Raw genomic sequence first — 16609 nt, 5'->3', positions numbered from 1 at the left:
GTAGCCGTTCGACGTTGTATCTTCTCCCAGCGCCTCCCTGTCTTGCCTTGGGTCTGGAAATCCGAAGTGCTACCTTGGCTACAACGAGGTAGTGGTCCAAATCGATGTTAGCTCCTCGGAAAGTTCGTACATCCATGATGCTGGAAGCGCGTCTGGCGTCGATCGCAATATGGTCAATCTGGTTGACGGTAGATTGATCTGGAGAAGTCCAAGTTCCTTTGTGGATGTTGAGGTGTGGAAAACGCGTACTGGTTACCATTACGTTTCGCCCCGCAGCAAAATCTATGAGCCTGAATCCATTGTCGGAAGTGTTGTCGTGCAGGCTGTTCTTCCCGATTATTCCACCAAAGATGTCTTTCCTTCCTAGCTTGGCATTAAAATCGCCCAGGACTATTTTAATATCGTAGCTAGGGCACTGCTCATATGTTTTGTCTAAATGCTCGAAGAACATATCTTTGGTGTTGTCGTCTTTCTCTTCTGTGGGGGCGTGCGCGCATATCAGGCTAATGTTGCCGAATTTAGCCTTGATGCGTATGGTCATGAGGCGCTCATTGATGCACCTATAGCTCAAGACTTCTTGCCTAAGTCTGGCTCCGATGACGAATCCGCATCCAAATAAGCGCTGTTGGTTTTCGTGGTAGCAGTCACCATAGTAGATATCGCAGTTTTTCATCCTCTTTTTGCCCGGCCCATCCCATCGTATTTCCTGGATGGCGGTGATATCTGCTTTATATCGTTTTAGGGCCTCCGCTAATTCTTCGGCCGCACGTGGTCTGTTAAGGGACCTAACATTCCACGTGCATATCCGAAGTTCGTTGTCCTTTATTCGTTTGCGTTTGCGTTGGTTGTCAAACGGACTGTTTAGTTCATTCAAAATTAGATAGATACAAACTTCAAGGTATCTATATGTTATATACCTACTCACTAAAGAAAAGAAAACATTACCCATACGCCTAGGTGGACCATCGTGGCTATAGTCACATTTATAACACATATCTTTAAATAAGTTGTTTCAACAATGAAAGTTTTTTAGTCATTTAACGAAATTTAAAACGACAACTTTTGAAAAATAGAGCTGAAGCTGTACTTAGGAACGTGTCGACATGTACATATTAACGTGTTTACAATGAGCTTTATAAATTAATCGTTACAAAAATGGAGAAACGAAATCATCGAGTTATTACAAACGATGAGAGCTGGTGGTATAGAAGACGCACTGGAATCGTTGTAAAGCTGCCCAAGGAAACTACTGTTAAGGGGATGACAGAATATGATTTAGAATAATTTTTAAATACATATACGGTTTTTATGGAATAACTCTTTATACTTAAGTGTCTTAGCCCACTTTTTTCTTAAACTATACAGAAATAATGTTACCTGTTTAAGAGTTCTTTTGTGTAAATAAAAAACTGAAAACCCTTATTTGAAGTTCCGAAATAAATGACATTATCCAAACGAAAAACATTCGTACTACGAATTGAAATTAAAAATATGAAAGCAGCAGTTGTAACTTAAAAATGTATACAAACATAATTCGAAATTTGATACAAAAAGTTTTCATTTATGTTTTTAGTTTTGAATACAATGACAATAAGTATTAAATTAAAATAGATATTTTTAATAAACATTTTTTTTTTAATTTTACATACAGAATACAAACAAAATCTTAAAAAAATACCTAAAACTAATCAATAATAGTAAACAATTTGTATTTGTTTTATTTTTTTACTACGTTTCTTCATTTAAAGAAGCGCAATTAATCACTGAACTGCTTGTATTTGTTAAACTTGATGTTGTCCTTAATCTGACTCTGTCATCTTGAAAACCATTCGACTGGCTTTTTGCAGATGAATTTTTCGGACAAGTTTGTCGTTTCTCTTGATAACTCCACGAGTTATTTGTCAGCTTTTGTCTGTTGTTATTATCAACAATACCATTTGTTGAATTATTTTCATAAGGCCTAACCTGAGATACTTCTCGTGCATAAGAACCCATGGACAAGTTAAAAATTACATCATCAATATTATGTTGAGCAATGTATATCTCATAGTTGTCTCTCTCTTTGGCATGTGCCCGTAATCTACGTGCAATGTAGTCACCATAAATTGAATATATATCCTTGGGGTCATTTTCAACAGTTGAATTCTTTGTTTTCGAAAATTGACTTCTTTCATATTCTTCATCGGAATCAATAATTCGATATTCAAAATTTGGTTGATTTTTCATTTCAACTGTTTGGAACGGTTCAGAATGATCTAGAGATTCATCATCTTGATGGTTCTGAAAATAAAACATTGAAAAACAAATTATTATTATTATGTTACAAGCTATAAAAATTATTATGCATATCATTGAGCGTTAGTTTTGTAGTTTGGACAGTAATTGAATAAAATTACAGTCCTGAATTCGAATTCCTTATTATTTTTGTATCACATTAAGTTTTTAAAATATACCTCTTCAAAAATGTCAAAGGCAATCAAAAATCATGTTTTTAAGTCTCAGGTTAAACACAATATAGTCCTTTACAATAAATTATATGATGATTTTGAAAATTACAAATTATTGTCTTCTAGATGCAGTTATTATCATTTAAGTATTTTATATAGTTTCTAGAAATTATCATTACTTATGAGTGAGAACTTTTGAGAAACATTCATGGTTTTAAAGAAATACTTTTTGGAATGGATTTTTAGTTCTGTTCTGTTTTCGATTTTAAAAATACCAATTTTTTTTTTAAATATTTTCCAATATAACGGTTTCAAAAGTATAGGGCTGAAATTCGAAATCTTCCAAACTGAGTTGTTAAAACAACTTTTTTTTAGTTGAAAGTCTAACAATTATTAAAACCTACTACAAAAATGGTGATTCTGCCTAAGCCACATATCGTGCTTTAAGTACAGATTATGGTTTACTTAATCGTTCAACTACGGAGTGGTTACTTATATTGTAAGGCCTGTAAATCATCATTTCGCTAGTACCACTGAAAAGACCCAAATTCTTTGCACAAGGACGGATCAAGATCTTTAATCAGGGGTGGAAGGGTGACGCACTGAACATATAGACGAGTTTTTACTTACTACTTAAAAATGTTCTCTAAAGAAGGCTGCTAACAAAATTCAAATAACATAACGTGCATCTTAACTTTAAATGTACACTTTTCAAGGGCTAAAGTGACAACTTTAGTAATTAAATAGTTTAAGAAGGCTTTTATCCAGCAAGAAATAGTCTAACTATTTAACAAGATTCTAACAGTTTTCTAAATTTGCCATATTTAAGAGCAAAACACAATTGTTTAGAGGGTTTTTATTGCTTTACGAAAATTCAAAAACCCAAAAAATGAGAAAGAATCTCCTGATATCAAGAATTTTCTGTTTTTTTACGTAGTTTTTTCGGACTCAATTTTCGGCAGTCTATTATTACTATCGCTACCAGTCTGCTTACTCGTAGCTGATGCTTCATCTCAAGGGAGTCAACAAAACTTTAAGATTGTAGAAATTAAAATGTTTGGCTCTTGAATTTTAGGAAATAAGTGCATTTAAGTACATAATTTCTCTAAATATAAAATAAAAACAAACTTAGGTAAACAAATAAGATAGGAAGAAACTTTTGTGTGGCAGTCACAAACTAAACGTTTCAGTTCTCTTTTCACTTCGGTTCTCATGAGATTCAAAGCTTTTATATTAAGAAGATATGAAACGTGCATTGTGTTTTTAAATCAGCCATTAGTTTAACAAAAGTGACACTTTTTCTGTTTTTGGGACATTTATATTCTTGAAATTCGTTTTTGGAATCTCAGTTCTAGAACATCCAATAAAAATGTAAATTTCTTTAATTTGTTACGACCTTAAAAGTTTTATTCAACAGAAAATCAATTTTGAAAGAAATATACTGCCCGGCTGCAATACCTGCAAATAAAATGTTCTGAACAATTTAAATGCCATTCAAAAAAATTAAAGACATTTTCGATCATCAGAAATCATCATCAATTAGAAAATTTGACCATCGACAAGAGCTTAAAATCTGATTAAGTTCTAGAGAAAGTTTGATAACAAAATAACGGCTTTAGGAGAGGCACCCTTCTGGAGTAATACCAAAATATTTTTTTCTTGTATAAAGAAGCCGAATTAAGAAAAAAATTAGAGAAAGTTATAAAAAAATCTATCGGTTCATCCCTGATAAAATTCGAATTTTCGAATTTACACCAAAAAATTTGTATGGGGATTACTGCTTTTTTTAGTATTATAACATAATAAAGGGAGGTACTAGCACAACTGCTTAATCACAATCTTCTTAAAAGCTCTTCCAGTAAAGATGAACTAGAGCTTTCTGTAAATCATCTCACCGAAGCCTTACAGTACGTTTCCACAAAAAAAAATAATCCGAGATTTAAGGCAAATGATTTAAAATAAATCATGAGGTGTTTCCACCAAAGAAAAGGAGGTTAATTTGAAGTTATCATAACAACCAATCGTAATTATTTTTATTTTATTCTTGTACCTATGTATTTATTATTTTTGTATACTTACATTTTATTTCGTTTTTGATTTCTTTCGTTTTTGAGTTGTTTATTGTTTATTGTCGGTTCAACAATTATTTTCCGAAACAAAAAATTGTTTGATTTGACAAACTAATGTTTCCAAGTAGATTTCAATGAGTTTTATTTGAAATCTTCATTTGAGGAGATTAAAATTTCTATTGTAAATCTGTGAGATTTCAAGGAGATTTGTGACAAATATAGCTAAATCTCGGTTTAGTGCCCGGTGGAAACGTAGTATGTATTAAATGAATCAATGAGATCTTCATGCCCTGTAACCATTTTAAAGGGTAAAAAGATACCTCATTGGTGGCATAAAGAACTAGAACCATTCAGAAAGAGCTGTCGCAAACTCTTCAACAGATCTAAGTACACTAAATCTCCTTCTGACTGGGACTTATACAAACAAGCTCTAAAGCAATATAAAAAAGAATTAAGAAAGAGTAAGAGGTGTTCTTGGAGAATTTTTTGTGGTAAAATAGAAAATACTTCAGAAGCCTCAAGACTCAGGAAAATTCTCTCAAAAAGTCCAACAATACCCAGTGCTTTAAAGACAGAAGCAGGCACATGGACTATCACAGATGAAGAATCTCTTAATCTGTTATTAGACACCCACTTTCCAGGTAGCTCTAACATAATCAATGACTTAAAATCAGAGTCTTTAGCTTATATTTACAAGCGATTTAGTTGATCTAATAACGCGGGAAAAACTGCAATGGGCCATAGACAGCTTTGATCCATATAAATCTCCAGGACCAGATGGAATCATTCCGGCCGAACTACAAAAATGCTCAGACATGATTATTCCACCATTGGAAATCATTCTGACAAGCTGTGTAAGGTTGAGATATATTCCCAAAGCCTGGAGAATGGCAAAAGTAGTCTTCATTCCCAAAGCAGGAAAACCCTCACACGTTAACCCTAAAGATCTACGACCAATCAGCCTATCATCCTTCCTTCTTAAAACCTTGGAAAGATTGATTGAAATTTATATCAGACATAATTTAAAACCATGTCTTATTTCCACAGCTCAACATGCTTACTCTAAGGGAAAATCAGTAGAATCAGCACTTCACTCACTGGTACGTGAGTATTCCCTCGAATACAAAAAATATAACCTGGTAGCGTTCCTAGATATTGAAGAAGCTTCGAACAACGTCAGTTACCAGGCGATCACAACAGCAATGGATAAGCTGAAATTAGAGAAGTCACTCATAGATCTTATAAGTCTCATGCTCAAAAGCAGGACAATAATTTCTAACATGAGAAGTTTTACTACCACCAGATCGGTGAATCGAGGCCATCCCCAAGGTGGAGTCCTTTCGCCTCTTTTATGGAACATGGTAGTAAACGACTTACTTACAGCATTGGAAACAGAGGGTTTCAAGGTGATTGCCTACGCTTATGACGTTGCGATATCCGTATCTGGAAAGCACCCCCAAGTTCTCTCGGAACTCCTACAAAATGCCCTAAACAGGCTAACTAAATGGGCTAAGCAATGTGGATTGGACGTCAACCCACACAAAACAGAATTAATACTCTTTTCGAGAAGATATAAAATTCCTCAGATTAGCCCACCCAAGATTAAAGGAATACCATTAAGCTTTTAAGACCAAGCTAAATATTTGGGCCTCATTTTAGACCAAAAACTAAATTGGAAGGCAAATACTGATGAAAGAGTCAAAAAGGCTACTGTAGCGCTTTTTACTTGTAAAAAGGCCATAGGATCAAAATGGGGTTTCTCCCCAAAAATAACCCACTAGCTATACACTTCGGTAATCAGGCCGATACTCATTTATGGAGCCGTCGTATGGTGGACCGCACTGGACAAGATGGTAAATCTAAATAAATACATTAAAGTCCAGCGGTCAGCAGGTATGTGCATCACAGGAGCACTTCGCACAACACCAACCGCAGCACTGGAAGTGCTTTTAAACCTAACACCACTTTACATCTTCTCTAAAAAGGTGGCTGCCAACTCAAGTGTAAGGCTTAGAGCCACCTCTCAATGGACCAGTAACAATACTGGACATACAACCATTCTAGACAATTTCAGATATATCCCAGATCGCTTGGACTATACCACCCCAAAAATGGTATTTGGTAAAAGATTCCATGTGTCCATCCCCTCAAGATCCTCCTGGGAAGAAGAGGGACCCCTGGAAGACGATGCGGTACACTTCTATACTGACGGTTCAAAGACCGATCACGGAGTTGGAAGTGGTATCTTTTCAGAACAACTGAATCTCAGTCTATCCTATAGACTTCCCAATCAATGTAGTGTATTCCAGGCAGAAGTAATGGCGATTAAAGAAGCACTATCCTGGCTCAAAGAAAACGTTATATCTTGTAAGGATATACGAATCTTCTCGGACAGCCAAGCCGCTCTTAAATCTCTCGCGTCTGTCTCCACAAACTCTCGAACAGTCCACGATTGTCAATCATCTCTGAAGGAGATGACGGAACAGTTTAACATTCACCTCATTTGGGTGCCGGGCCACAGAGACATTCCGGGAAATTGCAAAGCCGATGAGCTCGCCAAAAACGGAACACTTCTGCCTTATGTTAGACAAAAACATAACATAGGAACACCACTTGCTACATGCAAATATCTTCTCAAGCAATATGCTTTAGAAACAACAAATGCTAGATGGTCACAAAGTACCACCTGCCTGGCAACCAAGCAAATATGGCCAAGTATTGACTTAAAACGGTCAAAAGGCTTGATATCACTGAGCAGACAACGTATAAGCTCTATAATTGAAGTAATAACGGGACACTGCCTCATAGGTAGACATGCTCTGAGGCTAGGGGTCTACACAAATGACTTCTGTAGAAGCTGCATGGACGAGGAGGAAGAGTAAACAGTCCAACACCTTCTATGTACATGTCCAGCACTCTCCATTAGATGGAATTACTTTCTCGGTAATCCCTTCTTCGATAATACCAGTGAACTGGCAACGATTGACACAAAACGTCTCTCTAACTTTATTAAAAGTACAAAATGGTTTGTTTAAATTCATTACTCTCCCATGAGTAACCTCATTAGTGGTATCACAATGGACCCTTGAGGTCTACGTGTGTCAATGACATCTGGACAGCCACTCCAACCTAACCTAACCTAACATAACACAAATAGGTTTAAGCTAATCGGCTTAGTTTCAATCGGCACAGTGGTTTATGCTTTAGGGGCCAGGCCAGACAGACTGACGGATGGAATAGGGGGCTAACATCACAATGTCATGTTTGATTCGAAATTTTTTACGAATGCAATACTTGCCATATACATAGTTCTCATGTGTCGCAAGTAAAAATCATTTCAATGTTCACTAAACAAATTTTATAAAAATAATTTAAAGCATTACTCAAGTTACAAAAACTTTAAATGATTTTGACAACAAACCACTTTTTGGTGAATGTCGTTAAATTACTAATAAATCTCTGCTTACACAACTTAACTGCTTAAGCTTTATGGCTCATATGACCCCCCTCTGGATCGTCCATTTGTCAAAATTTAATGAATAGGGCTGAATGTCAGATTCATATTATGTTCTTGGTCCAGCCCTCAGTTAAAAGTAGTACTTTTTGCAACAAAGTTTAGAAAGTAAAATAAAAATTTTGTTTTCGTATGCAAAAAATAAATAATTCAAAATATAATAGGGGTCATATCCATTGACTCAATACGATTAGTTTTGAATTGAAGGGAATTCCTACAAAAATACAAACAAATTATCTCCCAGGGGGAGATCATGACCCCTACGACTCCCCTCTGGATCCACCATTGATTCGACGTCATTAGGATTAGAATTAGGACTGTCTTACCCTTCACAACGCCGTAGATACGTCGAATGGGTGCTTGACCAACAGGCAATAGACGACGATTTTTCAAAAAAAATAATTTTTTTAGCAACGAAGCACATTTCTCACTCGTTTTTTCTACTAACAAAGCTTAGCGCATGTAAATGAACAAGACTGTACTATTTGGGGTTTGTGTCACCAATCAGTTCCGTGATTGGACCGCACCTCTTTGAAAACGACTAGACATTCGAAGCGTCATATGATAACCAACTTTTTTGCCTGCTATTGAAGAAAACAACTTGGAGAATATGAGATTTTAACAAGACGGTGTCAGTTGCCACACAACTCGAGCGAATATGGCTTATTGCAAGAGAGATTTCCTGGCCGAGTAATTTCTCATCGTGGCGATATCAACTAGCCACCAAGGTCATGCGATTTGACACCGCTGGACTTTATTTTTTGTGGGGCAACACGAAAGACCGTGTTTATGCACATAAACCTTGAGCACTTAAAACTAACATTAGTCAAGTATTAGCTGAGATATAGCCTAGTACAGTCCCTGGCCATATTATTAGACGCACTTTAGATTTTATTCAAAATCTTTATTTCCAGCTATTTTGAGTAGGTTTTCGAATATTGTACTGCATTTAAATTATTTTGTATGCATAATATAAACTACTTCCAGAAATAAAGCAACAAATTTAAAGATTTTTTTAAATTAATATTTTCAGTTTTGTTGTTGTTATTTTTGCAAATTTGTTCAATATTTTGTTAAACCTCCTATTGCTTTAATAAGAGCCTCAATTCTGAGCGGCATACATACAATGCATGATTTGACTGTTTTCTGCATTTGTGGGTGATGATTTCACACGTGAATTACTCTTTCAATAAGTGATCGCATCTTTAGCTTCTTCCCTCTTCATCAGCTCCCACACGATTTCAATTGGGTTCATATCAGGGCTGTTTCCCGGCCAGTCTAACAGAGGGATGTTTTCTTCCCTCAAATAAGTTTTTATGGACCGTGTTGTGATGCATGGTGCTCCATCTTGCAAATTTTTCACACAATATCACTGTATTATTGCTTTTCTTTAAATTTTTTTTTTATTTTATAACTGACATCAAAAGCAAGCAATTTATTTAATTTATTTGCATTTATATCAAATTTTACACTTTTCACTAATCAGCCCAAAGAAATGTCTTGGGCTAAAATATTTTATTCTCTCGGGAGCGCCCTCTTTTACAAAACACTACGAAATTTTTGAGTACGCGAACTGGATTTGGTTAAATTTCGTATTTTTTCGCAAAATTGGACTGTTTTAGGAGGGTATGCGAACGGACCTAATGTTAAGGTTCAAACTTTATAGTAAAAAAAATTTGTCATGCTAACAAATATTTTATATGTGTTTTATTTACGCTTACTTTTGAAACCGTAAATTGGCTAACCCTGTATAAGACATCGCTCAAAATAGGAAGCATATAATCGTGTTAAAGAAATAGTTGATTCGAGTTCAAACAATAATTAATAGTACGGGTAACTAATTTAATGGGGGTTTCCATGGGTCAATCAATTAGTGCTCAAAAGGTAAAGGCACTTAAGTCCACTTAAGTGAGTTTAGCTGTTTAGCACAGCTACAGATCCCTTACAGTTTGTTGACAGAAACGACGAATGTGAAATACCATTTGTCACGCTCAAAGAAGTAAGAAGCATGTGTCAACATATGTTGTCAAACATAAAATCACCAGGGTACGATCTTATAACTGCTCAGGTTCTGAAAGAAATGCCTCTTATAGCCTTCAAGAAACTCCAATTTATAATAAACGCATGCCTTAAACTAAGATATGTGCCACATCATTGGAAAATTGCAGAAGTCATTGTTATACCTAAACAAGGTAAGCCACCAACAGAAGTTACATCTTACAGACCAATATCGCTTATACCAATCATGGGAAAAAGTTTTTGAAAAACTGCTACTGAAAAGGCTTAGCAAAATAATTGAAGAAAGAAGACTAATTCCGAGCCATCAGTTTGGATTAAGAAATAAACATTCCACGATAGACCAAGTGCATCGAATTACGGACGTTGTGGAAAAGGCACTTGAAGAAAAACAAGTATGCTCGTCTGTATTCTTAGATGTTGCTCAAGCTTTTGACAAGGTTTGGCACTTGGGACTTGAGTACAAACTGCATAGGGACTTCCCCAGGCAGTACTACGAAATACTGAAATCCTACGTTACGAACCGACTCTTTAGAGTACGGTACGACCAAAATTACTCGGAACTTAAGAAAATTGAAGCCGGTGTACCACAAGGAAGTGTCCTAGGACCAACCCTGTATCTGTTATGTACAAGGGATATTCCAGTGGACATCAACGCTATCATGGCCACCTTTGCTGATGATACTGCAATATTGGTGCCAGATAAATCCGTTACGAAGGCTACACAAAAATTGCAAAATGCAGTCGATAAAGTTAGTGATTGGACGCACAAATGGCGTATCAAATTAAACGAAACAAAATCGACGCATATAAACTTTACAAACAAAAACATAAACAATGTTCCAATTTTTATAAACAGTACAGAAGTACCTTACTCCAATACCGCCAAATACCTTGGAATGAATTTGGATGCAAAGCTTAATTGGAAAGAACACATCAAAAAGAAAAGAGAAGAACTAAACTTGAAGTACAGAAAAATGTTCTGGTTAATAGGAAAGAACTCTGACCTATCTATCCAGAACAAACTAATGTTATATAAGCAAGTTTTGAAACCCGTTTGGACATATGGCATCCAACTATGGGGCTGTACAAAGAAAACAAATGCTGAACCCATCCAAAAATTTCAAAGCAAGGTCCTTCGTGGAATAATAAATGCCCCTTGGTATATAAGAAATAGCGATCTACATCGCGACCTTCAAATTGAAATGGTTACAGAAGTGGTTAAGAAACACGCTGTATCACACAATCAGCGACTGCAAAGTCATACTAACTCTAAAATGGAGACCGTATTAAATGTACGAGACAATGTTCGGAGATTAAGAAGAACCAAGCCTCATGAGCTGATGGGCTAAAAGCTACGGGAAAGTGTTATAACCTTATACTGATTCACTTAGGACAAGTAACAACTGTTTTAAATACTACACTTATCAAATATGGGGAATGCAAGAATACGAAAAAATTGAAAAGTTTCAAAGAAATTTCATAAAGAAAATATTCAATATTCCCTTAACCGGACCAAACGGTTCTATTTATTTGGAAACAGGCCTGCCAAAACTTTTTACTTTAACTCTAAAGTTACAGGCTGGTTATTATATTAAAGTGCGTGGTCTACGGAAAACTCGGTTTTGTAAGATAATGATGCTCTACGAAATTCGGAATAAGGATTGGTGGATGGGGATATGGGAAAACATTCCTCTGGATAAGTTGTGCAGATCAATCTCAACAATATTATTCAGATGTTCAGATGAAAACGAAGTTCTACGAAATCATCCAAGAACTTGAAAAATATAATCGAAATCAGATGATTGAAAATGCCCGTCAATCGGAGAGCAGATTACTCTATAGCCAGCTTAATTAGGTATGACAAGAACTACTTCCAAGATTTTTTCTCGTATAAAGATATTTCCCTAATTTTTAAATCAAGATGCGAACTTCTACATTTAAAGTTGTGTTCATAAAAAAAGCAGTGCTGGTCACATTTTATCAGATTGACAATTATTTAAATAACGGATATTCTTACAAAAAAAAATATAATATTACTTGCATCTAATGGTCTTTCATTTTCATTATAAAAAATTTTAACTTGAAGTTATACTCTACTTCTCCTAATGAACACACACTATTTTAAACTCTCTGGATATAGAGTGTTCATAAAAATAGCAGTGCTTTTGATTTTATAATTAAAAAGTGTTAAAAATATTTTTTTTTTATTTTTCGGTAAGTAAGTATTTTAATATTTAAAGTTTTAAGTATTTGTAACATACTAGCATATAAAAAATTAATAAATATAAGCTTAAAAATAAACAATGGGACGGTCAAGACACTGCACCGAAAAAATTCGAAGACTTATTAGACAACTGCGTTTGCAGGGAAAAACCTACCAAAATATTCAAGACATCCAAGGCTACTCCCCAAAAATGTTCAGTAACGCCTTAAAATGGCAAAATAAACTCAAAACGCTAGGCCCAAAAAGGATGACTACTGAAAGAACTGACAGAAAAATTGTTCAGTTAGCAATACAGAACCCTTCCATAGGCTCTAGGAAAATAAGAAATGGACTTTAAATGTCTGTTAACGCTGTCACAATACGAAGACGTCTGTTATAAGCGAAGTTACCAGCCCAAAGTCCAAGCAAGATACCATTCTTGACGAAACGGCATGTGGCCAAGAAATGGAGTTTGTTAAAGCGCATAGAGATTAGACAAAAGAGAAACGGACGAATCTTCTGTGGAGCGATGAAAGCAAAGTCGTCCTTTTTGGGTCCAAAGGTCGTCGGGAATATGTGACAAGACAAGACCCTGAAATGCAGCAATCGATCCACGGTACGCTATAAAAACAGTGAAGCATGGTGTATACAAAATTATGATACGGGGTCGGGCCTATTTATAATTTCGGGGGTATAAGGGATGCAACCTACTATGTGAAAATTCTCGAGGAGGTTATGTTACCCTATGATGAAGAGGAAATGCCGTTGGTTTGGGTATACCAACAAGACTATGACCCAAAGCATACGTCAAAAAATGCAAAATCATGGTTTGCACAGAAGAAGTTATCCGTTATGGAGTGGTCCGCTCAATCTCCCCGACCTTAACCTCATCGAAAGAATTGTGAAGCAATGCGTGATTCGTGGAACGAAATACCAGTCGAGAGGTCTAAGGTTGTAGTGGACTCGAAGGTCAATTTTGTAATTTATATAACTTGCATTAAATGAATATTTGAATTGAATACTCCACTTATCAAAATTTTATTTTATATTTTCATAATTGTATACATATATAAAAACTATAAATACAAACTTAAGAGCTTTCGGACACAACATTTATTCCTGATATAGATCTGTCAGAACATAGAACGCCTCTGTATTTGCATTCCATGGGGCAAAACAAAATGATTTATTTTTGATTTAAGATCAAATCTGTAGATCTTGATTTTTTGGCAGATCTTCACCTTATTACACTAATAATAATAAATTTTTTAAAAAAAGCTGTTTTTCAGACATTTCTCGCACTATAAGTTTTTTTCAAATAACAATTTTGAGTAGTGGGGATGAAATGCTCTCAAAAAGATAGCAAACTTTTAAAATGTCTGGAACGGTTTTCGCACCAATTTGCAAGAGTTTGAAATACTATTTTCAAAAAATATACTTGAGCAGAGTTACCGTAGATCACCGATGCATTTTAATCTACTTAATCATAAATAAGAATCCAATAAAAAAAATATCAACAAATATAAACTTATATATACTTTAAATAAAAATAAAATGATTTCTTAAATTATGAAACTTAAATAAATTTTTTTTCAAAACATCATTTTTTGTACTACAAATTTCTTCTTAAGTAATAGTTTAAAAAAAGATATAAATGTTATAATTAAAAAAAAATATAAAATATGAACAATATTCACATTTATCAAAACTAAAATGGAAATAAAAGAATTACTTGCCCCTCCCGCCTAAACGGGGGGAGATAGACCCCCTCCTATAGTAAAAAATGATTGTTTTTAACTGTTCTATACAAATCCGTCATAAAACTTTAACGCCTAAGTCAATAGGCCACTCAAGTTTTTTTTTCTGTCATTACTTGCTGCGAATGTCAAATCGAATTTGACAGCCAGCCCAGAAATCAACAGAAGAAATTCCTCGGGCTTAACCTGGCAAAAAGCGGAAATATTTTAATCTCTCACGCGCTCTCTTTTGTAAGAATTAGCACCACTTTTGAAGTGTGGATACGTCTACTTACTAAAAATGACTAAAATTTTAAGTCTAAAGCTGTTTGAAACTAGGAACTGCTTTAGCGCACTCGTTTACACAAATACAATGACAACAAAAAAGTTCAATTCCAATCGTGTTTCATGCGGCACGAAATCAATTTTTGAAGGAAATCTGAATTTACCCATGGAAAACCTCATAAGACATACAAGAATAAAGTTTAAAATTTTGAATTTGGTTCCCTAAGTCTGTCAAAAATTGCTACGGTTTTGAATACCTACCTATAGTCAATTTTCTATAACGCAAACTTTGATCACTCTATCATAAATCCGAACTTCAATCTATAAACAAACATTCTTCAAAAATGTCTTACCTTTGTTGTGTCGTCTTTGCCATTAATCAAACATTCGTTGGGATAGTTATTTCGACTGGGTTCATTATCACAGACACCTTCATCACGGCTTTCGTTATCAAAAACAACTTCCGCTTCAAAAGGATTCCTTTGAAAGTCATCTACTTCCTCTTTCACAACCACACTCATTTCAGAATGTGACACTCCACTTTCTTCCAACCCATTCGGTATATTCTGCCAAGGGACATTCCTATTCGAGTCATCAAAACTTTGAATAGATGTATTTTCATAAAAATCATTTTTTACATCCAAAACGCTTTGCATTTTTCTTGCTGTCCTTCCCAAACCGGAAGTATTAAATTTAACATTTTCCCTTTGCTGCCAACGCCATAGCCAACCATTATTTGCCTCAAATGTTTGATTATTCATCATTCGGGCAATTTTCACCGCCTGTTGCCGCAATAGCGGTCCATTTACGAAAATATTTTGTTCCTTCATGGAACGATACCATTTCGAAACGGCTTCGTCGACAAGTCGATTGGATCCACTGCGAATGCGCCGCAACTTCGAGTTCTTGCTATTCTTCAATTCAGACTCACGCGACATAATTCTGGTTAATGTGGGTTTTGTGATTTTGTAACGTTCCTGCAGATCTTTGCGTGAGCATTTTTTGTTATTCAACGATTCGATAATTTCTAATTTTTCTTTTATTGTTAGTTCTGTACGTTGGGGTCGAGATGTCATCTTTATTTTTCTATTTATTTACCTACAAAAAGATTTGTTTATTAATTTAAAACAATGTAAATATATTTTGTATACCTATTTAAATGAACAAATTACAAGTGTTCCATCAACAAATGACGCACCACACACAATTTTTGTGTATTCAACAATTTTTATTTAATAAATGAAAAATAAAAACCCCACAAGGAACGACGTACGGTCGACGAGTAGAGTATCGTCGTTCAACCACTTTTCTCAGAGAAACTATGTTTATTAATCGGGTTCTTTTTGAACTGAACAACTGGGGTGCCAGAAGATATACACAGAACATTTATTACCCTACCCGCGCTAGACCTTTTAAGCTATGTATTATAAAAAGGGGAAATTAGAGAAAGGCATATAATACGGCCGGCACAGCAATACGGGTCCCCTATTGAAATGAGGTATTTTCTGAAATGGTGAATGCGTAGCGTTAGCGTAGGTATCTGGAATAGGAATTGAGACCGAGAGAGAGGGTCTCTATCTTTAAGTGTTTGGCTTGACTTGTGATGATGTTAATGATATAAATCCACAACTAAGTCGTTCTTTGTTGCTCTTATATTTCTACATAGGTATAATAACGCGCGTACAATAAATTATACCTGTAAAGAAGTTTTAATAAAAACTTGGGTTACCTTTTTTTATCCTGATAATAATAGATGGTTGCCTGGTTTAAAGAGGTAGGTTCGCAAAATGTATATATGGCCTCATCTACTTTGTAATTGATTTTGGTATCAAATGAAAGATTATTAAATTCTATTTTCAAACCTAATGGAAAGTTGGCATAACCCAGAGTCAGTTATGGTAGGAAACCTAGAACGACATTCAAGATATTTTGCAAATAGTTTTGTAAGAAATATTTGAAGACAAGAATGAAAATACTAAGAACTAGGTACAAGTTAAATGTGATTGAAGAAAATTAACCCTTTCGTTTAAAGCCTTAAAATTGCAGAGTATTAATACATAAATACCTACATAGGTATTTTTTAACCCTAAATGTATGTTGGAATACCTGACAGAAAAAACCGGGAAATTTAATTAAACAACATCGTATAACACCGAATGTGGTCAAACATGACGTTGTCCTACCCTACCCCTAATAGTAATCTCAAGTTCAATTTGTTAATAATGATGTATCTATGTATGTTATAAAGGGCAAGTTTTTGATTCGTGAAAAAAAGTTAATTCGTAATTTTAACCAGATATATGGTTAGGTAAGATGTTCAAATGGTAGACATGTGC

General features: G+C 35.0%; 1 protein-coding gene across 1 annotated transcript; it reads right to left on the bottom strand.

The window, feature by feature from the left end:
- Positions 1-1500: 1500 nt before the first annotated feature.
- Positions 1501-15732, bottom strand: LOC129942686 (uncharacterized). The gene is made up of 3 exons (XM_056051726.1): positions 15425-15732; positions 14627-15371; positions 1501-2280 (listed from the first exon to the last, which is right to left on the bottom strand). Exons 2-3 carry the CDS (start codon positions 15347-15349, stop codon positions 1729-1731), a joined length of 1275 nt encoding a protein of 424 aa, XP_055907701.1. The 5' UTR covers positions 15350-15371; positions 15425-15732; the 3' UTR covers positions 1501-1728.
- Positions 15733-16609: the final 877 nt, after the last annotated feature.

This window comes from Eupeodes corollae, chromosome 1 (assembly GCF_945859685.1).
Source record: "Eupeodes corollae chromosome 1, idEupCoro1.1, whole genome shotgun sequence".
NCBI lineage: Eukaryota > Metazoa > Arthropoda > Insecta > Diptera > Syrphidae > Eupeodes > Eupeodes corollae.
Note: the sequence above shows the minus strand (reverse complement) of the source record. Positions and strands in the feature narration are given on the sequence as shown.

Excerpts from the sequence above, each read along its gene's own strand:
- LOC129942686 (XM_056051726.1), bottom strand. The coding sequence starts at position 15,349 with ATGACATCTCGACCCCAACGTACAGAACTAACAATAAAAGAAAAATTA. Across the intron at positions 2,281-14,626 it reads GCAAAGACGACACAACAAAG|AACCATCAAGATGATGAATC; the intron begins GTAAGACATTTT and ends TTTTATTTTCAG.